Genomic DNA, 27133 nt, shown 5'->3' on the forward strand with positions numbered 1-27133 from the left:
TCACTGTATTAATTCGTTTCAATTATTTTCGCATTCTCTGGACACAGAAACTCTTTTACCTTTGAGTAAAGCTGTCAGGATAGCTAAATCAATGTCCTGGTGTCCTTCTGATCCCATCCGAAATACCGTAATCTGCAATTTGAGACAAGGTGATCATTAGCAAAGCATTTTTCCCCCCAGAGAAATTAAATCAATGAGACCACATCTGAGCAGAGACTATCTCTATATCTACAAAGTAGATTCTTAGCCACAGGGCAAGCACACATAACAAGAATCTGATGAAAGGGCTCTGTGATTTATTAAGAGGGAGATGCCTCAGTAGTTTCCAAACACAGACCACTTATAGTTGCACTGATTATGGTCATAACCATATGTCCCCCATTATGGTCTAATGATTGTGTTCCCCCAAAGTGCATATGTTGAAACCTACTCACCAATGTGATGGCTTTAGGAGGTGGAGTCTTTGGGAGGTCATTAGGTGATGATTAATAATCATCATAAAATTAGTGCCATTATGAAAGGCCTCTCCCTTTCACCTTCCACCACGTGAGGACACAGCTAGAACTGCTGTTTATGAACCACTTGAATCTGTGCTGCCTTGATTTTGGACTTCTGAGCCTCCAGAACTGTATGAAATAAATTTCTGTTGTTTGTAAGCCACTCATTTTATAGTATTTTGTTATAGCAGCCTGAATAGACTAAGACAGCCTGCTCCCCCAATAAAAAATAAAACTATGATTTTGGGGCCCTTGCTATGAGTCAGGCATAGCAATGCATATTTTAAAATATGTTACCTTCCATTCTTTCTGGTTTTATGTAAATACATAAAATAATTATATGAATTACGTGAGGATGGATATATATGACTATGTAATCTAAACACCATTAATATGAACATTTATATTAGATATAGATGGAGAAATTAATACAGCTAAGCTGTCCAGTTCCAGAACTCCTAAATTGTACAGCACAGCTGGTCACAGACCCATTTAGTAGAGCAGAGGATACTTCAAGCAGAGTAAGTGGGTAAAGTCCATTACAGTGTTGGTGGAGTACATCTGACTTTGTATTTGCCCCTAGAACACTGAGATTGTCACAGAGTCCATAGATTGACTGACATGGACAGACAGTGGCTGACATGATGGAGTATCATTTTGTACATAAACAACATAGTTATGTGGCCTCAGGCATAACTTTCAACTTCCAGGGTAGTGATAACTAATGGCAGAGAAAGAGGGAAAGGAAAAGTTCCAAACAATGCTTAACAATAATGAAGAGTTTGTTTTCCAAGTCAGAGGAGGCTATAGGAAAAAAGCCAAAATATTGCTTGAATATCCACATTGAGTTATTATAGTACTCAACTGTTTCATGCCTCAAGCTTATCTCTAGAATGAGATAATAATAGTGCTTATTTATTTCCAACTACATAGGAGGTAAACAATCAGATTTGCTAATCTGTAAGTTTAAGTTTTATCACTATGGTAGTGAGAATAGACACACAGAACCATAGACTGTTAATTAGTTGCCTCAGAAAACTTCTAGTTCACCACCTAAGGACAAGGTAACTTGTTTAAGGTCACACAATGAGCTAGAAGAACAGCTGTGATTGGAATTGAATAGCTCTCACCTTTATAACTTGGGCCTTAAATATTGGGGAAAAAATAAGCAGAGGGAAGAATAAGATAATATGAACACTTGACTCTCGTACGTGTTTATGTCCTAAGGTCAGAGCCTGGGAGGTGGGTAAGGCAGAAATTGCAAATTGAAATGCCTTTATAGATATTTGAACTAAAAACAATTTTTTTTTTTTTTTTTTTTTTTTTTTTTTTTTTTTTTTTTTTGAGACAGGGTCTTGTTCTGTCACTCAGGCTGGAGTACAGTGGTACGATCATAGCTCACTGCAGCCTCAGTCTCCTGGGTTCAAATGGTCCTTCCACTTCAGCCTTCTGAGTAGCTGAGATTACAGGCATGCGCCACCATGCCTAGCTTCCTTCCTTCCTTTCCTTCCTTTTCTCTCTTTCTGTCTCTCTGTCTTTCCTTTTTTTTTTTTTTTTTTGGTAGAGATGGGGTTTCATTATGTTGCCCAGGCTGGTCCTGGACTCCTGGTTTTGGCCTCCCAAAGTGCTGGGATTATAGGTGTGAGCCACCATGTACGGCCCTGATCAAAAAACTTAAAAAATACAAAGAGCCAAACAAACTCCATCTATCTGCTATGTTTGGATCACAGGTAATAGTTGTGATCTCTTCTGGTAAGGACCATCAGGTGGAGGTGTGCCCCAATTCAATTAAATTTTCCAGAAATCTGCTTCTGCATAACCACAGGTTTGGCCAAGACGCCATCTGGACATTATCCCAAACAGCTATTAATACCCCCACAGTTTCCACTTGAAAGTTGAGAGGGAACTATTCTATCCTCTGAACTCAGGAAGGGATTCCTGAATTAAGGGGAAAATTTGGGGTCCACTGGAGAAAGAACCAGGGGACAGAGGTGAAATTTTGGCTGGCCCTTTAAGTCAACTCTTTAAGCCAGGGCTGGCTATGGTCTGAAAGATATTATCATGTATCATGTACTTGCCTGGCAGCAAACTGAGGACACTCAGGATAACATCAGAGTTCATTGTTCAGAATTAAGAAATTAGGCATCAAATGGAATTCCTTAACCATCTGACTTGTTCTGCTGATGACTAAAATTTTGCTTCACAAAGGTCACATTTCAGATGGAAATTCTTCTGAGGCAACAAATAGATAACATTAAATTTACCCTGAAATACAAGATTATCAGGTTTTCCTAGCAACAGATTTATTTGAGGTTGGGGAAAGGAAGATGGATAAATGCGGTGTTTCTGAAGGGTTTCTGAGGAAAGGGCCTTGGAATATTATGGGCTTCACAGTTTTTCTGGAAAACCAATGTGGGGGCAATTGTTGCTCCCCTGTTCATGCCCCATCCTTGTCCTGGTTTCAGAACCAAAGCACCTGGGAGTGACCCAGGGTGTGGGAGGAAGGATGTCTTAAAAAGAGGAAAAGGGAGGACCAAGGGGAGACTGGAGGCTCCAAAGACAAAGTTACATTATAATCTTGCCTGGACTGACCTGAGATACTATGTATTCACCACCACTCCATTTTTATTTTATTTGAAATTTGAATGTTTGAAAATATTAATTACACATTTTTTTTTTTATATAAGCTTCAGAAAAAAAAGTGAAAGAAGAAAAACTAAGGCCTTCCTTTCCTATCACCCCTCAGTGTTGGCAGAGATGGAAAAAACAGGTATTCTTAAATATTCTTGGAGGGAATGTGAATTAAAATAGTAGTTTTGGGAGATGATATGTTGACTTAAATTCCTTGATTTTGATGCGTTATTCTTAGCAACACTGGATCTCATTTGCTAATATTTTATTTAGGATTTTTGCAATGATGTTTGTGAGTGAGGTTGGTACATGTCACCAGTCTTATCTGGTTTGGGTATTAGAGTTACTCTAACTTGCTGAGTTGGGAATGTTTTCCCCTTCATGTAGCAGAATAGTCCCTATAACAAAGTAATTCACCACTTCTGGCAGAGTTAGTAGGATGTTTATATGCTATTTGGTGCTGGACCATTTTTACGGATAGATTGCTGATCATCTTTATAATTTATTCACCACTTATTGATCAGTTTAGATTTTCTGCCTCTCCTTGACTAAAGTTCATGTTTTTCTAGATAATCGAGCATTTCATCAACATTTTGCTAAATGTTCCTTTTAGGATGAAATAAAATATTAGCAAATAAGATCCAGTGTTATTAAATTAAGAAAATGTGGCATATATACACCATGGAATACTATGCAGCCATAAAAAAGGATGAGTTTGTGTCCTTTGTAGGGACATGGATGCAGCTGGAATCCATCATTCTTAGCAAACTATCACAAGAACAGAAAACCAAACACCGCATGTTCTCACTCATAGGTGGGAACTGAACAATGAGATCACTTGGACTCGGGAAGGGGAACATCACACACCGGGGCCTATCATGGGGAGGGGGGCGGGGGGAGGGATTGCATTGGGAGTTATACCTGATGTAAATGACGAGTTGATGGGTGCAGCACACCAACAAGGCACAAGTATACATATGTAACAAACCTGCACGTTATGCACATGTACCCTACAACTTACAGTATAATAATAATAAATAAATTAAAAAAAAAAAAAAAAAAAGAATATCAAAATCAAGAAATTTTGTGTTGACATATCATATCCCAAAATTTCAAATTTTCACATTTATTGCTGTTTAGTTGTACATAGAATTCTCTTACTGTTTTAAAATCTCTTTTATATCTAGAATTACATGGCAATTTTTTCATTTCTCTCTATTTTTCACTATATCTAAATCATGGTCATTTCAAAGAATCAGTTTTTCATTGTATTGATCAATATTATTATTGTTATTTTCTGAGCAAGGTCTCACTCTGTTGCTCAGGCTGGAGTGCAGTGGCATGATCATAGCTCACTATAACCTTGAACTCCCGGACTCAAGTGATCCTCCCACCTCAGCCTCCTGAGTAGCCGGGACTACAGTCATGCACCACCACTCTTTCCTTGATACTTAACTGTTTTAGAGATGGAGAGATGGAGGTCTCACTATGTTGTCCAGACCAATCTCAAACTCTTGGATTTAAGCCATCGTCACACCTTGGGATGTGATTGGGATTACAGGAATGAGCCACCATGCCCGGCCCAATATTATTATATACAGTTTAAAGTATTATTTTTTATCATTACCCATTCATTTCTTCTACTTTTGCTTCCTTAGCTGTTCTTTTCCTAGAATCTTAAGTTGACTTCCTAGTCAATTTATTCTTGTTCTTGTTTTCTAATTAATGCATTTAAAATTATGTATCTCACATTTTTTATATACACTTTGTCATTTTCATTCATTTTTAAATGTATGTAATTTATTTCCTTTTACTAAAAATTGTGTTTTTAATATTACAGTGGATTTATATATATCCTATAAATTACCTAACCATATACATATATATGTTTATATGGTTAGGTATATTTATATATAGGGTATATATGTGTATATATACATATTAATATATTACATATATTAATATATGTAAATATACATATGTATAATCACACATATATACACATACATATGTAAAACCACATATATGTATATATACATATATACAAATTATATATGTATATATACAAATATATCATTATTATATATATACACACGTATATCATTTGTTGCCTGCAGAATATTTTATTACATGCATGTACCATGACTTCTGCTAATGAACATTTGGATCATTTTCAATCTTTTGCTATTACAAACACCGTTGCAGTGAATATCTGTGTATGCGCATGGGTGAGTATATCAGTAAAATAAACTTTGTAGATAGGGAATTTCTGAACTTACTAGCTACTCTGAGGGGAGTTCTTTAATTTGTTACTCTGATTTTGCTCTCAGGGCCCTTTCCTGTTCCCTGTCTTTATTTTGGTTATGTATGGTAACTGAAATAACTCTTCATAGTGTATACTTTTCTCCTAGAATAATTTAGAAACCCCTTCCTCCCTTCCTCCCTCCCTCCCTCCTTTCCTTCCTTTCCTCCCTCCCTCCCTTCCCTCCTTTTCTCTCTCCTCTCCCTCCCTCCTTCTCTCCCTCCCTCCCTTCCTCTATTTTTTTTTTTTTGAGACAGGGTCTCACTCTGTCTTCCAGGATGGAGTGCATGATCTTGGCTCACTGCAACCTCGACCTCCCAAGGCTCAGGTGATCCTTCTGCTTCAGCCTCCTGAATAGCTGGGGCTACAGGTGCACACCACCATGCCAAGCTAATTTTTGTATGTTTTTTAGAAACAAGGTTTCACCCGAGCTCAAGTGATCTGCCCGTCTTGCCTCCCAAAATGTTGGGATCATGGGCATCAGCCACTGCGCTGGATCTGAAACTCTAGTTTCTATACCTGCTTTAACATTCCAGAAATTGCTAAAAATTTCTTGTCTCACAATATGGGATACTTTACCCTCTCCCTTCGTGCTGAGCACTTACAGAGTCTGCTTAGGATGGAGATATATATATATATTTGTGATTTTGTCTTTTTGTGTCATTTGAGGATGAGGAGCAGGAAGGGAGATAGGCATATATGCTCATCCTATCAAATCTCACCAATATGAATTTTAATAGAAAAATATTTTAAATTGGGTAGAAGTTATTAATTTAATTATTTTGTAGGTGATTTAGTAAAGTCTGATGTTTATTTACTATAAAATTGGTATTTTCAACATGCACCCTAAAACTTCTGGATGTTTGCAATGTGGTTGGTGATCTTATCAAAGCACTATGGAATACAGTGAGATTATTCTTCAAAATCCCAAAAACCTCAACATCAAAACATTTTGTTAAAAAAACACTTTTCCTCCGAATTCAGTTTGATATCTTATATCTTCTGCTCTCTTGTGGACAGATCACCTTAGCCTAAATGGAATTTTGATTCTCACGTTGAAGGGAAGCAAAATCTTTCAAACTGATATGGTCCCCTTTTCTCCATCCCACCAACCTGCCTGCCAACGAGCTTTCCTGTGTATGTGCTTGCTTTCATTTTGTGCCCCCTTAAAAGTCAGAAATCTGCACATCATACTTGTCACCCTCACCCTCTTGCATGTAGTTTATTTGTTATTGGACATATTTATTGACTATCTCTTCTGTACCAGGCACCATTTAGGTGCTGGCAATGGAGCAGCGAACCACACTGACAACTCCCTGCCTTCATAGAGCCTGTGTTCTAGAAAGGGAAGACAGAGTGAAAGTAAGTAAAACATATGATCTGCCAGACAGTGAAAAGTTCTCTGCCACATGGCTTCTTCCTCCTAGCTACTTCTTTTTCTCTGTCGTCACTGTCACAGCCCTTGTTCAGCCTGCGGCATCTACTATTACAGTCCTTTTTTTGCTAGTCTTCTTGATTCTGGTCCTGTCCATCCGTCCTTTCATTCTAGTCTCTGCTGCTTTTCAGGCCATCTTCCATGCCTGATTATATTGCTTTCCATATTAGAATGTTTTAAAGTGGCCTTCATTCCCTATGACATAAAGCTAAAAATTCTTAGCAGGGCATTCAAAGACTGCTGATGTCACACTCCCAACACTTAAAAAATGTCTTTTTAAGTTTTATTTCAATAGTTTTTGGAGTGCAGGTGGTCTTTGGTTACATGGATAATCTATAGATAGTGGTGATTTCTGAGATTTTAGTGCACCTGTGATCTGAGCAGTGTACATTGTACCCAATATATAGTCTTTTATCCATCACCAGCCTCCCAACCTTCCCCCATGAGTCCCCTTAGTCCATTATATCATATTTATGCCTTTGCATCCTCAGAGCTTAGCTCCCACTTATTAGTGAAAACATATGACACTTGATTTTCCATCAACCCTTTCTTTGGTCTTATCTCTTGCTGACTGCACTCCCACCACCACAGCATGACCCCATCCCGCATAACTGATGCCCTAGCTGTGCTGAGCATCTTGCTTCTGTCAGGATCCTTTATGTTGTTTCTAGCCTATCTGCCTTTGTTCATTCAGTTCCTTGCTGAAATACCTTTCCCTCTTATTGGTGAACAAACTAGAAATCTTTCACTAGACATGTGCCATTTAAGAAGTTCTTTTCTATAATATAACTAGGATCCAACCCTTGCTTTCTCTTCGTGCCCCTATGATTCTCTAAGCTTAAGGCATTCTAGGATGCCACTTCCAATCCTTCATTACTTCCATTTGCACACATGTCTTTGCATTGAAGAGAAGTTTATTTGCAGTCAGGAGTCCTAGTCCTTGCTCAGTAAGCATTTGTTGAGTGCATGAATTTTTCCCAAGTGGTTGTGTTTAGGAGACTGGTTTGAAAGAAGCAAACATTAAAAATGAGTACATTCAACACAAGAATGGTAACATAGCAAAGTGAATAGACCAAGAGTTTCTCACAAGTGTCAAGAGCCAATTTTAACACAAGAGTCTGCTGAACACTCTATGATTGTTCAGGGGTCAATCACTTAGTCAAGCATTATGTGAGATAGGAAGTGGGCTGCCTGAGGTTAGACATTATTTAAAAAATCTTTTGGGGGGTAATTGCATGAGCAAATGTATATTTTGCTATTATTTAAAACTATTTAAAAAACAACTGACTTTTACAACAATAATAATACATTGTAGAATTTATGACATATATAAGTAAAATGTATTATAGCATTAGCATAAAGGCAGGGAAAGGCAACAGAAGGGCACAATTTTAAGGTCTTTACACTATCCATGAATACTGAAAAGTAGACTGTGAAAAGTTAGTGTTATGCTGTAGGTCCCAAAGCAATAACTACAGTAACCATCACTAAATTACTTTTTAAAAAACAACAAAAGAGATGAAGTGAAATAATAATACTCCCAAAGAAGACAGAGAAAAAGAAGTAACAAAGCACAGATGGAACCAACAAGAGGATGATAGGCTACTTTTTGAGACTTGGTATGAGTGTGACATTTTTGAGCCATAGGGAGCACTAAGGCATGTTTCACTAACACATTTGAAACTTTGGTTCCATATAGTTTAAACTTTAAGATTCAAAGCAGGAATGTATTACAGAGAAACCAAGAAGAAACGTGGAAATAATTGTATGTTTGAAAAGAGTTGGGTTCATTTTCTAAGAAACAAAAAGGCATATTCACCACCTAAATAACAAAACATAGTGTATGTGGCTGAGTTAGTCACGGACTTTCCATTTCTAAAACTCAGCAGGTCTTACAGTTAAATGAGGATATAAAAAATATTGGGACAATGAAATTGACTCACTTTCAAGGTATCTATTAATTAGCTTAATTTGTGATTTATATATATGCCACAGTGAGCAATGAATCCATGAAAATAGAGATGAAGATTGAGTAGAGCTTTTGAAAATGAAAATAACCATGATATTAGAGTGAAAAGCATCTATAAGCTGCAAGGACACTTTGGTTCAATCTATCAAAAATATAAAGGACCACTCTACAATCATTTCATTCTGTATTAGATATGTAAGAAATGATATCTGAGTTTGACAAATGGTTTGTAACATGTCTGAGAAGTTTAGAAATATACTCAGAGCTATACAATAGATAATCAACAAAGACAGTTCTTATCATCTAAGAATTTAGAAAAGTTCACCTCTAATCATGTTAACAATAGGCTTGAGGACACTAAAAATGGTACGTCTTGGGCTTTCATAAACTAATCTCTGAAATGTTGCCTATTTTCCTATTCAGTTTTTTCACAGAATCTGGCAATGTGTTTCCCAAGGACGGAAGCAGGGAAACAGGAAGAGAATTAGACTCAGTAAGGAATTCAGTCACTACAATGAAATAACTTTTATTTATTTATTTATATTTATTTATGTATTTATTTTTATTGTGCCCACTCCTCCCAACCGCACCACCGGGGCTGGGGAGGAGCTAATGCAGTGACTTTCAAAAGCCACCAGTTTAGCATAATGTTTCCTGGATGAATCATCAGTATTTAAAATAACTTGAAATAGTGGTGCAATTAATAGAAAACACAAAAATCTATGTTCATCAAGATATGAAATGATACAAAACTCTTGATAGGGATCCAAACAGGGTTCCTGATTGGCAATGAAAAGCCTGTAAGCACATACTAGCTTCAGTTTTCTCTTTGGCATAAAGTTGACTTGGTTCAGGGAAGAGAACAATGCCAACTTGACGAATAGAATACTATGCATCAAAAACATATTCATATTCGATTTTCAGTCTTTGAGAAAAACTTTCTTTGGTTGATAAAATTCTTAAAGTTAACATTTTGCCAAAGAGACTGACTCCTAGAAATGAACGTGATGATTTATATGGAGAAGAAAAGGAAATTAGAGAACATCAGGAAATGCAAACACACCTGGAAATGAGCAAACAAAAGATCAGTGGAAAGCGATATGCAAAATTTCCACTAGAAAATTAATATCAGATAAGTTCAATTATTTGTCACCAAGTTCCATATATTGATTTATCACGTAATATTTTTGAACAAGTCTCTCAGTTTTAGATCGAAGTGGGTGAATTAAAAGTGATGCCAGGGAGACAGAAATTGGCTGAAATTGACATGATTCTAGCATGTCTTATAAGACTTTCATGTATGAATTTATACTTTAGAAAAAAATAAGTGATTATTTGACTTTCAAAAGGATATTTTATTTTACAATGGACTTGTCAGTTTATTTGAAAGGTGCATTACATCTAACTTTAGAAGACACAGTTTGATTTAGGTTTCTTTAAGTAGGAGATTGTCTTATAGATTCAAGCACTCTCACAGCACCACTCAACTCAACTCTATACTCTCCCAAGAGATCATCATGGATGAACAACTTGGCAATTAGTGAAGAATGCCGGAGAATGATAGGGGTTTTGCTTTTGACTCTAATCCCTCATTCCTTTTTTCCCTTCTTCCTCCCACCATCATTTAAGAACACTGGAGTTTGTTTCTCCTCCCAAGAAATGCAGTTCAGAGGCTAGAAGTCTACAGGTTCCAACACAGAAAATCATTACTTTTTTCTTATTATAAGAGAAATGCATACTTATCATTAAAAATTGTAGAAAGTTTAGAAAAAGATGAATGAAAAATAATTCCCCAAACCTCAAGACCTCAAAGACACTACTGAGACTACTGAGGATATTTTGGCATGCTTCCTTTTGGATGTCCAAGCGAGAGTATACAGTAATGGGTTCTTAGTTCCTGTTTCTGGTTGGGCCAGTAAAGCCCCCTTCCTCATCCCTCTTTTCCTCTTATCACTAGAGACAGAAACTGAAATCCATGGCTTCAGGCTGCTAAAAGCCTAAAACAAAACAAAACAGAACAACAAAAACAAAATAAGGTGGGTTGGACAAGCTTGCAGGGCTTTCTTTTCTTCCTCCCTGCCATAGGCAGAGTTTGTGGGGGAAGAGGGAGAGCATATTTGTGAAATACTAGTTTGTAGTCTCATTTTCTTCTCCATTAACATTATCACCAAGCACTTTTCTGTATCCTTGGGAATTCTTCAAAACATAATTTTTAATGTTTGCAGAGTAGTTTGTCCAGTAGATGTGTTATAGTTCACTTAATACCCCCATTGCTGGACACTTACAAAGTTTCTAAGTGTTTCATATAAATAATAGTGTGATGAACATCTTTATGTATGAGTCCTGTTCTATATTTAGCATTTAGTTTTAAAAATAACTCCTGGAAGTTCGGGGCTTTTGTCATAAATGGCCTCATAGCTAGAAATGAGTATTTTAGCAAATAAAAGAAAGTTACAGTAAAAGGAAGCTTGTGTTGTCCTTGAACCAGATTTGCTGTGATGGTGCTCCAGTCCCATTAATGAAAGTCCTAGTGAGAGGTGATTGCTCTAAAATGGCACTGCAAAACACAGGCCTGTGTATATGTTGAGAATGTAGCCTTTATACTTCAAGGCGGAGGAGCCATGTGCAGAATCAGCTCTTATTCCTCTCTATTTGCACTACTACCAACTGCCAGAATGAGTTTAAGCTCTCGTTTCTTGGAAAAGGGGTCCTGAGAAAACATATTGACTTTGTCACTCTCTCCTCCTTTCACTTTCCTGATTTTTGCTTTAGCACTTTGAATGCTGCATATGGCTTATGCAGTGCAGAGACGGCTTATATTACTGGAGGGGCAAATGAAATCATTCAGTGAACATGAGGTTTGGATTTTTTTTAAGCACGTATGACATATCACAGTGAGAAAATTTTAAAATATGGGTCAGTCACTCAAGCAAGCCTCCCTGGACCTATGATTGACATATCCTTCATACTTGAGAGAGCAGTCTTTGATCCTAAGGTGACATGTCGGGAGCACAGGAGAAAGCAGCTCTACTGATTTTGCGATGAGGACAAAAAAGGGAAACAGGTGAAAATTCTTCATCTAGTAATTCTACAGGGAAGTTCATTGAGGTTCTCCAGGGGGTTGGAACTAGATGACAACGTGTCGTTTACTCTTCCCTGCTTTCAATCCTTTTCCTGGCAATTGATGTTACCTCTTTCATTGATCACAAAACTGTGTAATGTACCTCACTAGATGCTAATGTGACAGATGCCACAGGTCCAGCAATATTTCTAGAAGCTTCTTTATATATCTCATGGCCTTGGCTAGCAGAATTCAGAATATTTGTTACCTACCATCTTGTCATCCAACCAGATGGCTGAAAAAATTAGTAGCCATCCCTCTGAGGAGAAACACCCAGAACCACAGATAGTTCTTCCGGGCCAACACCATATGGATTTCTTATTGGGTTGTAAACATTTTTAGCTTTTTTTTTTTTTTTTTTTTTTTTGACATTTTGTCATGTTTTTTCATCATTACAAGATGGAACTATATTTTTTGTACTTCCTCTTCATGTTTGTCAGGACATCAAAGACTTCTGCAGCTTGAGCCCTTCTTTAAGAAACTATCACCAGGGGAGAGAGTGTCATGAAGGCATCATAAAGTGCTTTAGACAGAGAAGTTTTCTTGCCTCCCTACTCAAACTAGTCCAGTTCCCCTGGTGACAATTTTAACATGTTCCAGTTGGTAGACCGGATGCCCTTGGTTTACCTCTCTGGGGATGTGCCCACCAGGAGGCCATACCATTTGTTACTGGGCCAGTCTTACCCTTATCTCACTTGGGTGGGGCAACCCTGAATCAGAACCAGGGAAGGGACCTTTGAGGTTACGAAGAATAGCAGTTTGGATTTTCTAATTACTTTAGGAAAAGATACATTTTACTTTTTCTGCCCTTCCTGCCCAACTATGAAGAATACTAGAGACAAACATCCTAATGGCAGGGTGTATAAGCTGGCTGAGGGCCAGGGATCTGCCTTCTTGCCCCTTTGGCACCTTAGCTGGCTTTCTGCACCTTGCCTGGTGGAGCAATGGGAGAGAGCTGCTTAAATAACACTCCCTTTAGAGCCTCTGAGAGACTCTGCCATGGATGTCGGGGGAAATGTTTTGGAAGAAAACATCCATTTCAGCCGGTGTCACTGGTCATTGCCTTTACTTTCCCAGGTTTTCTTTGTGAGACTGACAGGATGAGGTCCCTTTAGTATGGCAGATGGCAGATGTCCTGTGTTGAAAGGATCTTGGCCTAATCATGTCCCTTTTCTAAACCTTGGTTTTACCATCTGCAAAAAAAATAAGTTTGACTAGGTGGTGACTGGAGATCTTTTAAGCTCTAGAAGCCATAGATTTTCTTTCCTCAGGCTCAGAATGGTAGAAAATCAGCATTAGGGTATCTAATAGGCCCTGTCTCCTACTTTGTACATTAATTCCTTAACAACATCCAAAAGAAGAGATTTTGGTTTTCATGGATGATACCATATGAAAATCTTATTTCCATTTGCTGTTTTATGGAATCTGTTCATTAGCTTAGGGCAAATTACCATTTTAAAAACGTTCCTGTCTTTCAGCTGGACCATGGCACCATGATCTCTATTCTACGCCACAAATACCACACTGTTGATGCCTAGCCAGTTAGACCCACCCAGCTCTCACGCCTACGAAGTCGGTTAAGTGTCACATGACAACCCTCCCCCTATTCAGGAAAACCTGTTATTCCTAGGCTGATAATATCTCATCAATGCCCACAGCCCAGGGAAATGCTCAAGCCTTTTACTGCAGACACGGGCACTTTCTTGGTCAAACTCCTGGGTTCTCATCTTCCACAGCTCCCACGCCCCTCCCAACAACCAGATGTATTTTATACTGTGGCTCAGAGAGGACAGATTGTGTACGGAGCATGGACTTTTGAATCATACAGATGCAGAAGTGAATCATGCCAGTTAGTAGTGGTATAATCCTAGGCCATCTACTGCACTTCTCTGAGCTTTGGGGTTTCTACCTCTGTGAAAAAAGGATGACTCTGTCTCAGGATTATTGCAAAGCTTTGTGTGGGATCATCTTTTTAAGTCACACAGCACAATTTCTAGTAGCTAGCATGGGCTCAGTAATTGCTAATTCCCTTTCCATTGCTGTCCCTGGAGTGTTTCCTGGTCATGCTCTCTCTCCCTTTGTGGCAGCTTTGCCCATCTGTTCTCTCTGCTTGTCTGTCTGGTCTCTGAAACTCCTTCTGGATATCTGTTCCTTGTGCTGAGGCACAGTTATCTTCTGCAAGCTTATCTTGGTGCTAATTATGCCTTGCCTGGGTTAGATACCTAGCCTCCATGCTGCCTCTGAACTATGTGAATATGCGTCTATCACAGCAAAAACAATGCCAACATTGGTGACAACATTACTAATGGTCACTTATTGTGTACTTACAACGTGCCGTAAACTGGGCAAGCACTTCACAAACATGACTTCATCATTCCCACAAAAGTATATTCCTTAGTTACTGTTACTCTTCCCATTTCTCAGCTGATGACTTTGACGTGGAAGAGGTCAGACACCACATGGAGAACCATGCAGGTAGGAAAGGCTGACATACACTTGAGCCCAGACAGCCTGGCTTGAAGGCTCATTCTCCCACTGCTTATCTGCATCCTTTAATGGCCTTTGATTTCTTGGAGGGCAAGGGAAAGAACTTGTTCAAGGGCAGGTACAGCTACTAAGAGACAGGACAGAAACTCAAACACAAGCAAATTGACTCCAGATGCTACTTGCTTCAAAACTCTGCTGTTACTTGGAGAATCACCTCGAAGAGGGGGCAAGGATCTTCCCCTCCATCTCTTCTATCTCTACATCGCCTTTACCCAGTAGTATGGCTGGCACATTTTGGGCACCCAATGAATGTTTGTGGAATAACTCCTCCAATCTCAGTCCAAATCTGGCCTGTACTTCTTAGATGGGGAATATATCTGATACTGACCACTCCCAATTATGTTCAGGTTAGTCAGGGAAGGAGTTTTAATTGCCCAACGTCTGGGCTGTGGTACCAGTATGTTTCTGCGTTATTTCCCATCCAGAGACTGATCAGGTTTCTTCCTAATACACATCTCCAGTCTTACCAGTAAAGACCAAACAGGCTCAGTGCTGTCCTGGGACACTCAGATCTTAAAGAGTTAGGACTCACTTTGCTTGTAGCCTTGTAGGCTAATCATAGGCAAAAGAGATATTATCCTTTGGTCAGGAACATTCTCATGTGGTCATAAGAGTCAGTATTAAAATAGATTTGTGGCCTGAGACAAGGTAAAGAAAGCAAAGTTTCCGGGCTACTCTGTGGATGTGTGGACAAACCCATGTTTGAAGGACACACGGGGCCAATGCCAGGACATTCTGGAGTTTGTGCTTGACGCAAGATAATCCTAAATTTTGTTTGAGTTAATATATCTGAAAGCATTTGTCAACAAAGATATGAGATTATATTTTAACATGATGATTATTGTCATAAACAATGGCAAAATAAAGAAGAAAATCACAAAGGTCATTTATCAGAAATCAAATCCCCCCAGACCCTTCTCTGCCTGTAAGTCTGCCTGCCTGCCAGGCGCTGGGTGCTGCTCTCCTCTCCTTGCTCCTGTGTGTCTGTCCTCAGTCCCATGGGCAGAGAAAATCCCTTGTTTATTTACACAATGCAGGGCCTGGAGATGCTGCTTTTTTTCTGTTCCTTTTTGCAGTTTTCAATTTCAATTTGTGCTTTCTCCATGGCATTTTTCTAGGGCCACTCGAGAAGAATAAAAACAAAAGCAGCGTCCTTTGTCTTATGACAAGATTGGAGATACAAAAGGAAACAAAAAGCAGCACCCGTAGCTTTACCCCACAAACCAGCTTGACAAATTAAAACTAAAGCAGGTGGGAGAATGCAAGTCTTCACATAAAACTGCATTTTCTGATCTGACAATGGAAAAACATGACTTTTCTTTTTAATGGTAAAAGGGACTATTAGTCTAAGGCCCTGTCCTATTATCCCCATCTACAATGAACCTTATTTTGAAAAGTTTTCTATTATTTCAAGCTCAGATGGAATTCATGCAAAGAAAAAACAATTCTGTTCATCAGCTCTGTTATTACTTTGGGTTCCTAAACCCAAGAAATCTCTCTCTCTTCCTTGAGCCAATAATGGACATAGAACCATACATTCTACCACTGAATAGTTGGGTTTATTTTCATTATTATTATGCCCATTGCACAAGTCATAGTTGCTAACTACTCTAGGGTCAAAACACTGCATAAAAATTATAAGTTACGACTTTCGGACTACCAACTTTTTTTTTTTTTAGAATGACTGTTTAGGAGTGACAGCTTTTCTCCCAAGAGGAGTAATTCTTTCCTCTCTCTTTCTCTTAAGATTGTTTTTACTGTTGCATGTCACGTGTAAGAAATTAAGTGGACCTCTCTGACGACTTATTAGGAAGTTTCAAGAAGAGTAAAGAGTAATTGTCAGTATAACTGTCATTATCAGTAGTTAATATCACTAATAGTGTATGGTTTTCCAGCAAATTCTTTTGTCTTCTTCTTTACACTAAATCCAAAATTTAGCCACTTCTCACCATCCCAGGTGTGGGCTACTATCCTCTCCCCTAGATTACTGCTATGGCCCCATTAAGAAGTTTCCTTGTGGCCAGGCTGGCTCACGCCTGTGATCCCAGCACTTTGGGAGGCTGACGTGGGTAGACCACCTGAGGTCAGGAGTTCCAGACCAGCCTGGCCAACATGGTGAAACCCTGTCTCTACTAAAAATACAAAAATTAGCCAGGTGTGGTGGTACACGCTTGTAGTCCCAGCTACTCAGGAGGCTGAGGCAGGAGAATCGCTTGAACCCAGGAGGCAGAGGTTGCAGTGAGCTGAGATCGCGTCACTGCACTCCAGCTTGGGTGACAGGGCGAGTCTCTGTCTCAAAAAAAAAAATTTTTTTTCCTGCTTATATCCTTGCTCCTTCTTCATGCTGATTCTCCATTTAACAGCAGAGTTTTGGAGCAAGCAGCCTCTGGAGTCAATTTGCTTGTATATGAGTCTCTGTTCTGTCTCTTACTAGCTGTATCTGCCCTTGAACAAGTTCTTTGTCATCTCTAAACCTCAAGTTCCTTATCTGAAAAATGGGAGTAATTATACTTCCCATTGGATCTGTTTTCTGTTGAAAGTTATGTGAGATAATGCACACTAAGTACTTAGCATATAGCCCTGAGACATGCATGCTAACATTATCATTACCGAATTATACAGTAAAAGCGGGTGAGTTTTAATTTGACACTAGGTCTGCAGCAAGAGAAAGTATAGGTCTTACATATAGTGATATAGTTTGGATCAGTGTCCCCACCCAAATCTCATGCTCACTGTAATCCCCAGGGTTGGAGGTGGGCCTGGTGGGAGGTGATTGGATCATGGGAGCAGAGTTCTCATGAATGGTTTAGCACCATCCCCCCTTGGTACTGTATAGTGAGTGAGTTATCATGAGATCTTTTGTTTAAAAGTGTGTGGCACTGCCCCCCTCTCTCTCTTGGTCCTGCTCCTTCCATGTAAGATGCCTGCTCCCACTTTGCCTTCTGCCGTGAGGAAAAGCTCCCTGAGGCCTCCCTGGAAACAGATGCTGATACGCTTCCTCTAAAGCCTGTGGAACCATGAGCCAATTAAACTTCTGTTCTTTATAAATTACCCGGTCTCAGGTATTTCTTTATAGCAATGCAAGAATGCACTAACACACATAGAAAACATACATCCTCAGCAAAATGATAGAATTCATTTTGTTTTTCTCACAGGTAAGGCCTTGTTAAATGACCAATAGTCTATGTAAATCCTCATGTATATTCAGCCTCTATCATTAGTAGCCTAAAAACTGCTTTTGGAGAGAAATAGAGATGCAAATATCACCAAAATCAAGAAACTGTGATAAAACTCACAAGAAAATTTTTGCTAGGAAAGAATTTAAGGGCTAAGGAGACAAAGGTCATTTCTGGCTGGGATGACACAATAAGATTTCATGGAGAAGATCAGGATTTGGTCTGGACTTTGTGGACTATGTTAGAATTTCAATAGCAAAGTTTGGTGGTGGGGAGGTGCAGGAAGAGGCAAATGGTAAGAGAAAAGTGAATATTAAGATCACAGTGTGCAAATACTCAATTTGCTGGAGGGTTGGGTAAAGAAAAGGTAACTTATAAAATCATGCTAGAAAGCAAGTCTGGGACAATCTATGGATGATCTTCAATGATTCACTAACTACTAGGCCTTGAGCCAGGCACTTTATATACATTACCTGGTTTAATCCACACACCAACTCTGTGAGGCTCAGAGACTGAAGTAGTTACTCAAGATCACTAAGCTGATAAGTGACAGAATCAGGATTTGACCTCAGATCTGGTCAACTTTAACCTATGGTCATAGCCTCTCTAGGCTTTCTTGCTAAAGTCAAACACTGTTAGAGGTAACTGAATCATGGGGTGAGGAGGGTTGGAGGTGGGGCCCAGCTTCAGGGCAGTTGCACCAGGCTTGAGATGATATAATAAGGGCCTGGAATAGGGGTGGAGTGTGACTGTGATGCAGGGGCAAAGCAGGGTGTGAGCGACTTCCAAGAAGAATCATAAGGTGTGTTGACTTACAAGAATAAAGGGCAGGGAGGCCTCAAAGATGACTCCAAGTTCTTTGGTCACAGTGCTGGGAGCATGGGGCTGCTCTTTTTTGTTTGTTTTTTTTGAGACAGAGTCTTGCTGTGTCACCCAGGCTGGAGTGCAATGGTGTGATCTTGGTTCACTGCAGTCTCTGCCTCCCGGGTTCAAGCAATTCTCCTGCCTCAGACACCCAAGTAGCTTGGACTACAGGCATGTGCCACCATGCTGGCTAATTTTTGTATGTTTAGTAGAGAAGGACTTTTACCATGTTGGCCAGGCTGGTCTTGAACTCCTGACCTCAGGTGATCCACTTGTCTCGGCCTTCCAAAGTGTGGGAATTACAGGCGTGAGCCACTGCGTCTGGCCAAGGGCTGCTCTTAACAGAAACAGGAAAGCCAGGATGATTTTGGGGGAAAATGACAGGTTTATCAAGAGCTTCCTTCCTTTTTGACTCAAAGGTTGAGTATAAGCCCAGGGCAGGACCCTGGAAGATAGGGGAGGCCGGGGTGGGGAGGCGGTGACTTAGACAAAGTTCTACTCTGCAGTGGAACCAGAATGAGTAGAGTCTTTACTGCCCCCCTTCCCTGGAAACCTTGCTTTTTTTCTAGTGAGCAAAAAGACTGTGCTCTTTGTTAAAATGCTTTTGAATAGAGCTATATCGCAGCCTGGAGGAGATTCTAAAGAGTGAGAAAAGAAACAGATTTGGCAAAACTTAGAGAGCGTCAACAGCTTTTTAGGTGATAACTGCCATAGAACAATATGTGTGTATACCAGACGAAAAAAATAGAACCTTTCATCAGATTGTTCTCTTTGGAGAGTAAAACTGGAGAGAAGTTTTATCCACAGCCACTTGCCTATCATAGCAATAAGGAACTATGTAGATGTGCACACATGTATGTACATACAATGGTTTTGTGAATCACATGACTGGGCAATGTTAAACGTGCTAAATACGCTAAACGTTGTCCCAGAAAGCAATTCTGTTACGATTTTACTGTAGAGGGCATGTTGTCCATTTCCTGCAATGCCTTTTCCACAAAGAACACTTGGAAAAATGTTCAAATCACATTTACCACTTCAGTCAGATGCTAGCATTTTTTTCACATCTCCCCATTATAATGATTGTAGTTCTAGAATGATGCCTACTTTATTTAGAAATATTGAAGAATGAAGTGCTGCATACAAGAAAATTTTCTAGTCAAATATGGGTTATCTGTTAATGCCAAATAAAAACAAGTGAATTCTCTTGGATGAAAACGTTTCTGAAAAGGAATAGACACATCTGTCTTCTTAGACAACATTAAGTAGGATGAAAATCCATTATTATCTTTTGTTGTGACTTAGTGATGTTCTCATTGACTGTCAGGGATGATAGGCTATTTGGGCCTCTCTCAATGGCCCCGGACTGCTCACGGGGAGAGTTCGCGCGTCTGCTATTTATAGTTTTCTGTCTCAATGGTGTGACTAACTGTCCCCACCACTCTCATTGACTGTGCCTCCCTGATTTCTAACTGCAACGGGCAGGAGCACCAGATCAAAACCGAGCACAGGAGCTGTGGTTTCTGTGGCATTTGATGCCTGTGACTGTGGGGAATTTGGTGTGTGGATGGTCTCATATCAATGTCAGGCTTCAAATTCGTCTTTTTTTCCTTTAATTTTCTTATTTTCTGATTCTTGCCTATATTCTGGGTAGTTAAGGGATCTGTATTAGGCACCATTTGATAAATTAGGCATTGCCATATTCTTAGCAGGAACTTTTTCTAATTAATTTTATTTGATCTTTTTCTGTTAATCTCTACTAGGAAGTTAAGAATTGAACATATCTAGATTCTTAAGGAGAACAGTTGCTAAGTGAAATAAATATGACTTTTTAAGGTAGGAATAGAAGTGAGCTCTTAACAGTAATGAGAGCAGCTGCAATGTCCAGCACTCCTTGAAGCATTGTGCATGTGTGAGTCTCCATCTTCCCCGTGACCTTCACTATTATCGTTCTTATTTCAGTAGAGATAACACAGATTTAAAAAGGTAGACTATCTACTGAAAGTCATGGGGCTAGAATTCTCATGCTGCGTAGTCTGTGGCAGGTCTCTCCACTCATTTGGATTTTATGGAGGGACAGAAGGGGAATGACTGCAAGCCTCAATGAGGTCAGAGGTAGTATTCCGTATTAATGTCATTGGTCACTATTTTTGAGGAAGTAAAGAACCTACTGAAAGAACAACAGGATGGGCAGCAACAGAGCCTATGTGGTCATCAGAGAGGCCTGCTGGTCCTCAGGGCCACGTTAAGTGGCTGCTTTGTCACTGGAGCCACACTTCCCCTTATTTTGTATAGTCCATTCCTCTACTCAGTGGACCCTTGAAAGAAAAGTCCACTAGCTGTGGGAAGAAAAGAACCATAACACGTTGTCAATTTTCTCTTTGTTCTCTAAAGTACAGAATTCAATCTCTTATTTCCTGGAACACCATCAATTTACAGGAGAGGGTAAAAAGAATCTTAGTTATAAAGAAAGAGCCAGGCCTACACTACAGCCTTTTTTTTTTTGAGATGGAGTCTTACTCTGTCGCCCAGGCTGGAGTGCAGTGGCCGGATCTCAGCTCACTGCAAGCCCCACCTCCCAGGTTTACACCATTCTCCTGCCTCAGCCTCCCAAGTAGCTGGGACTACAGGCGCCCGCCACCTCGCCCGGCTAAGTTTTTGTATTTTTTAGTAGAGACGGGGTTTCACCGTGTTAGCCAGGATGGTCTTGATCTCCTGACCTCGTGATCCGCCCGTCTCGGCCTCCCAAAGTGCTGGGATTACAGGCTTGAGCCACCGCGCCTGGCCTACACTACACTCTTGAACTTGCTCTCTAATCCTTTGGCAAGAGCACCTACTGACCGATCACATTATTCAAATGTATTTTATCATTGATCATCATTTCCTTTAAACTTTGCCTTTTCAATAGAGAATTCTCTAAATGCCCACAAGTAGAACTAGCATGGAATAAAGCAAGCTGCTAAAGAAAGTCAAATTCCAAAAAGTTGGCTTGGTAAAATAGCACGAAAAGGTGTATATTTTTTATCTAGAAATTACAAATGTGCTGCGTTTAAGTGAGGTAACAGTTGCACAAAGCACAACGTAATTATTTTCTCTCCTGTGCCTGTCTCTGAGTCTGTCACTTTGCTACTCACTCATGGACATCAGTGAGAGATGTTCCTTTCCTCTTTAACCTCTCCCTTATCAGTCCACTGCAGGAAAGTACTCCTTAGCTTTAAAGTTATCCACAGACAGGTGCGCACAAACATTCAAGAAACATTCAAATGCTTAGTTCCTGTCTCATACAAACCCTGCATTTCATCTGATTATGTTTTCTCCTTCTTTATTTCTTCCCTCCCTTTCAAATATATTAACGAAGAGCCTTTAAAGTGCCAGGCAGTGGGTGAAGGCCTGGGGAGACTGTGTGTGTGTGTGTGTATACACTGTATCTGTCTTTAGGATCACTTGTGCCCTTTATCTCAAATTTTGGACGACTGGGTAGATATTAGGTAGATGAAATTTAATCATCCCTTTTTTACTAAACTTTAAGGACATCATGATTTTTTGTTACTGCACAGTAGGAACTATAGGTATATGAAGCTCAAAGTTTATAACCTCAAAAATTTCATCATTACAGCAATTTTATTAGCTAAAAGAGCAAATATAATTTTTAGGTGATGAGTAAGATGTACCTAATAGAGACTTTTTTTGGAGCCATAGTTATTTAAAATAAAAAACAATAGGATTTATTAGCAGCTAAATTTAGCAGTGAGGACAATTACAAAATTAAGTACTACTCAATAGGTCCCTAAAATTCTGAATGAAAAGAAAATTCATGGGTTTATACCAGGTATAATAGACAATTCTAATTCCTTGAAAATAAAGTAGGTTTCATTTTTATTCACTCTAGAAAAGAAAAACCTAGCTTTTATTAGTCAGTAGAGTCTGTTTGAGAAAATACCATTTTAGTGGCTCTTCATAATTATGGTGTCAGTCTGAAAGAGCAGCTAATGCCACGTTCCAGCCACATATGGGTATCATAACTCCATGGGCTTAAGACTTGAGATGAGTAAGGCAGTACCTAAAATAAATCGGGCAACTGGAAGAATTCTTTTCCAGAAGGAGAAATATGTGAATGGTAAGTCCTATAATTACTTAGGACATTAACTTATCAATTATCGCATCATCTTTTAAAAATATATACATATATATTTTTAAAGACAGAGATGAGGTGTCGCTATGTTGCTCAGGCTAGTTTTGAGTTCCTAGGCTCAGGCATTCTGCCCTCCTTGGCCTCCCAAAGTGCCAGGATTTCAGGTGAGAGCTGCTGCACAGGCCCACCTCCTCCTCTTTAAATGAAAGGCTACCCAAAGCATAACCACCATGCTGCCAGGGACTAACAAGGAAAACAACCCACAGCCACAAGCATCCTAGATGCTTTAAAAGAGGGGCCAGCTTGGGGACATTTTCCAAGTTGCTTGGTGTTTAGACCCTATCCATCAGGCTAGTTCTAATTCCTCCCAAAATTCTCAGAGGTGAGAGGCAGTCAACAGCTTTGCTGGGCATGACAAGTTTCATTTCAAGGAGTCCAGCTTGTAATTTCAAGCAGACTGACTGCTGTCATAGGCCCAATCAACTCAGGGTTTCAATTGCTTTTCAAGCATTGCTTCATTGAACACACTCAGCAATCACAGAACCACCTGTGTCAATGTGGCAAGCACTGGAAAGAACTCACAAGTCACTTAACAGAAAAGCGTATTTTAGCAGTTTTCTGAAAAAATTGTCCTAAACATACCTTTTTACAGTGACTGATCCTACACTTTCTGATATGGACTTGGAAAAAAAGACATTTCTGGAACTGGTATACAATCAGGGAGGAGCTGGTACTGTACATACACTGCCTGTTCTCACTCCTACTCCTGTACAGTGTACATACACTGCCTGTTCTCACTCCTACTCCAAATTGTTATTGGGCTTTATCTACAGTTTCTAAATCATCAGGTTTTAAGAAGTCATTTTACATTTACATTCACACACACTTAGATACACATCAAACACATTAATTACATATACACATTAAACACACACACACACACACACTGATGATACAAATGGAATTTCCCAGAATAGTCCCCATTTCAAATATTCTTTCCAGTTGTTAGCTCACATCCAAGACCATCTACTTTAAATTTTAACTTTCAAAATATGGTCACTGAATCAAGATGATCCATATTATGATTCTAACACTGAAATTCAGATTTTGATTTAATAGACATTTTCTTAATCCTTTCTTCAGCTGTAGGGATGACATTTCAATGCAATATCTTATGAAATCAGAGGATCTTTATTACACGGAATATAGCATATTTTGTCCTTGATTTTCCTCACTAACATATAATGGACCTATTGCAACACTCTTGAATGAAACAGTCAATGCACAGAAGCTTTTAGAAAAGTGGATTTCTGTAAAAATAAAAAATAAATATTTTATGTTGAAACTTACATTTCAACATATATTTATTATTTCTCATATAACAATATAATTTTATTGTATTTAATATAAATAACAATATAAATAATATAATAATGTATAACAATATAATATATCAGGCCACTTAAGTGGCTCTTGCCTTGAGCAAGTCATCTAACTTCTTGTTTTTCTTTTCTTCTTGAGACAGGGTCTTGGTGCAATCATAGCTCACTGTAAACTTGAACTCCTGGGCTCAAGCGATCCTCTAGCCTCAGCCTCCCTGGTAGCTGGGACCACAGGCATGCACCACCATGCCCGGCTAATTAAAGCAAAATTATCTGTAGACATGGGGTCTCACTCTGTGGCCCAGGCTGATCTTGAACTCCTGGCCTCAAGTGATCCTCCAACCTTGGCCTCCCACAGTGCTGGGATTATAGGTGTGAGCCACGGTGCCTGGCCGTAACTTCTTGTTTTACAGATGAAAACACTATGTCTTTCATGAATTGTGAGAAAAATAAATTAATATGCGCAAAAACAGTTTAAAAAGACCCTGGTATATACTTGGAGAAGTTGGACTAACTTAATAGATGGGCTTAAAAAGTAACCTGGATAATGAAAGTATTCAGTAAATGCTGTTGCTATTGCTGTCATTATTTAAAGTCCCAGTTTCCTCATCTGTAAGCGAAGGGGTAGATTTAATCTCAATGATCTCTACAGTTTCTTTCCTTTGGTGATGCTCTGTTACCTATCATTTAACTTTCTATGAAGTGACCAACACAGAAGATGAGTTGGTCAGGTTAACATATAAATTAAAATTACCTCTGAGGTGTTAAGAGCCGATAGTAGAAACAGGAGCATAAGAGTAACTGTTTTGTCTTGTTTTTTTTTTTTTTTTTTTTCATTTCTCAATTTTTTTTTATTTTGTTTTCTTTTTAAAATTAATTTATTATTATTATACTTTAAGTTCTAGGGTACATGTGCATAACGTGCAGGTTTGTTACATATGTATACTTGTGCCATGTTGGTGTGCTGCACCCATCAACTCGTCAGCACCCATCAACTCGTCATTTACATCAGGTATAACTCCCAATGCAATCCCTCCCCCCTCCCCCCTCCACTTCCCTGTGTTTACTTTTTGATAATGCCAGAATGAGGAAATTATCATAAGCAGGCAATTTCCCCCAGGGGCTTAAAAACTTGGCCTAGCTTTGAATGTTTTAGGGTCCAGAAGGAGAGAAACCTAGCTCAGCCTTAACAGGAAGCAGAATGGCTTGTCAATGGGTTGTTTTAGCTCCCTGGAGTCTCATTCTGATACGGCAATTTTGTGCTATAAATCTGGGAGAATGTTGGACAGGCTGAGGTCCAGTTATTTCAACAACTGCTACTGTAAATCCTTCACTCCTCCAGTAGTTGCTCTCTTCCTCAAGTATCTTTCCAGGCAGAGTAAATGCTAGTTATGGGGGCTATAAACTGCTTAAAATTAGGCTTTGGGCTAGAGAGTGTGTCTTCTACTGTAAAAGCACACTAGTGAGTGTGTCTTCTCCTTATATTTCCAAGTAGTTTGGCTCCACCAAAATCCAAGAGCTATATTTCTTGCTCCCAAATGCATAAAAAAAGTAATTAGAATTTTTTTTTAAAATTTAAATACTAATGAGAGGCAAAGCAGTCAAGAAGACACAGTTTCTCTAGGTACCAACAGTTCAAACAATAAAAAGATACTTATTATTTATCAAGAGTTTGATTTCCATAATATTTTACAAAATGAACCGCTTCTGATCAGATATAGATTTATTAGTAATACTGCTTGCAAAACCATTCAAAAGGAAAAGAAAGATAAAGTGAAATAGAGTTTGTATGAGTGAGAGAATGAAACGAGATTATCTTTGGTGGTTCTAATTGATTTCTGACATTGTCCCCAACATAGCTTTTGTTGCATGTAAAGAATACTCTATACAGTGGCCCAAGACTGCTTCAATAATAGCTCACTGTTTTGTTAGTCAACAGCTGGCATGTATGTAACCTTGCTGTTTGTATTATTCCCAGGAAACAGAATACTTACGATGGGATTTTCACCAGGGCCAGCATTATAACCACATTAATGGAGAATGCAAATTCAAATTGAGGTGGGGCTGGCAGGAGTCTATCATCGAAAGCCTGCATTCATCACAGATGTCAAGTACAGGCTGGGTCTTCATATTTCTTTTTGTCATACAATGACTTCTTCTCCTGTGGCTCCTTCACATGGACTGTGTATTCAGGGGACAAAGCTTCTGTAGTAGGCTTTGAGTAAGGTCAAACTCCATGGTGCCTAAGAGCCCAAGACACTCACTAAAATTGCCCAGTAAAATGTCTGGACATTAAGTAAATTGTATTATATGAAATTCATGAGTGGGAAGGGCAAGTAGTAAGGGTCATTTCTGTATTATGGTATTTAACAATTGCTTCCATTCAAATGCTACAATATTATGCAGTCTGCAGTAGATGTCCATGCACAGCATTCACATTCAATCTTAATATTTAGGAAGGCCTTTGTTAGGCAGACGTGGGAGTGGTATGCTAATCAATATGAACTTTTCTCAAGTGTTCTTAATAGGGTAATAACACTGATGCCAATATAACCTTCAAGTTTATATTTGCCAAGGTAGATATCCTAAAGAAAGAAGTTTTGAGAACTATAGAACAAATGGAAGAAAAAGATATTAATAGCATAGACTTGGGTATCCTTATAACCAGATACCTACTGTTTTCTAAAACCATGGCTAAAAGGGCTTAGGTGCTATTGGTACCTTCCTCCTAGTTTAAAACTCAGCCTAATGTTTTCAGTGGCAGGGAGGGATCTGGCTCTATGAAATAATGAATGGCTCAGCCTTAAAAATATGTTTATAAATAGCATGAAAAAATGCAAATATTTTATTGCTAAATGAAAACTTTCACTGTATAGATATATAAAACATGATTACTACTGTGTTTAAAACAACGTAAAATAAACCTAAAACCTTATACACAGAAAAAACAGCTTAGAAGAAAATTCAGTAAAAGTCATTGGTGCTTGTGGGCTGTGGAAGCTCTTTTTCTTCTGTTTATATTTTGATAGTTTTAAAATTTTCTATAATAAGCATATTTCTAATTAGTATATATTACT

General features: G+C 39.0%; 1 protein-coding gene across 26 annotated transcripts in view; it reads right to left on the bottom strand.

Annotated features, from left to right (window-relative positions):
- Positions 1 to 27133, bottom strand: part of TRPM3 (transient receptor potential cation channel subfamily M member 3) — a 904668-nt gene that overhangs the window by 144008 nt on the left and 733527 nt on the right. For all 26 annotated transcript variants that reach the window (XM_025359898.1, XM_025359896.1, XM_025359895.1 and 23 more), the window contains one exon: positions 60 to 132. In XM_025359898.1, coding sequence (XP_025215683.1) covers positions 60 to 132 — 73 coding nt within the window. The remainder of the gene's footprint in view (positions 1 to 59; positions 133 to 27133) is intronic.

Source organism: Theropithecus gelada, chromosome 15 (assembly GCF_003255815.1).
Source record: "Theropithecus gelada isolate Dixy chromosome 15, Tgel_1.0, whole genome shotgun sequence".
Classification (NCBI taxonomy): Eukaryota; Metazoa; Chordata; class Mammalia; order Primates; family Cercopithecidae; genus Theropithecus; species Theropithecus gelada.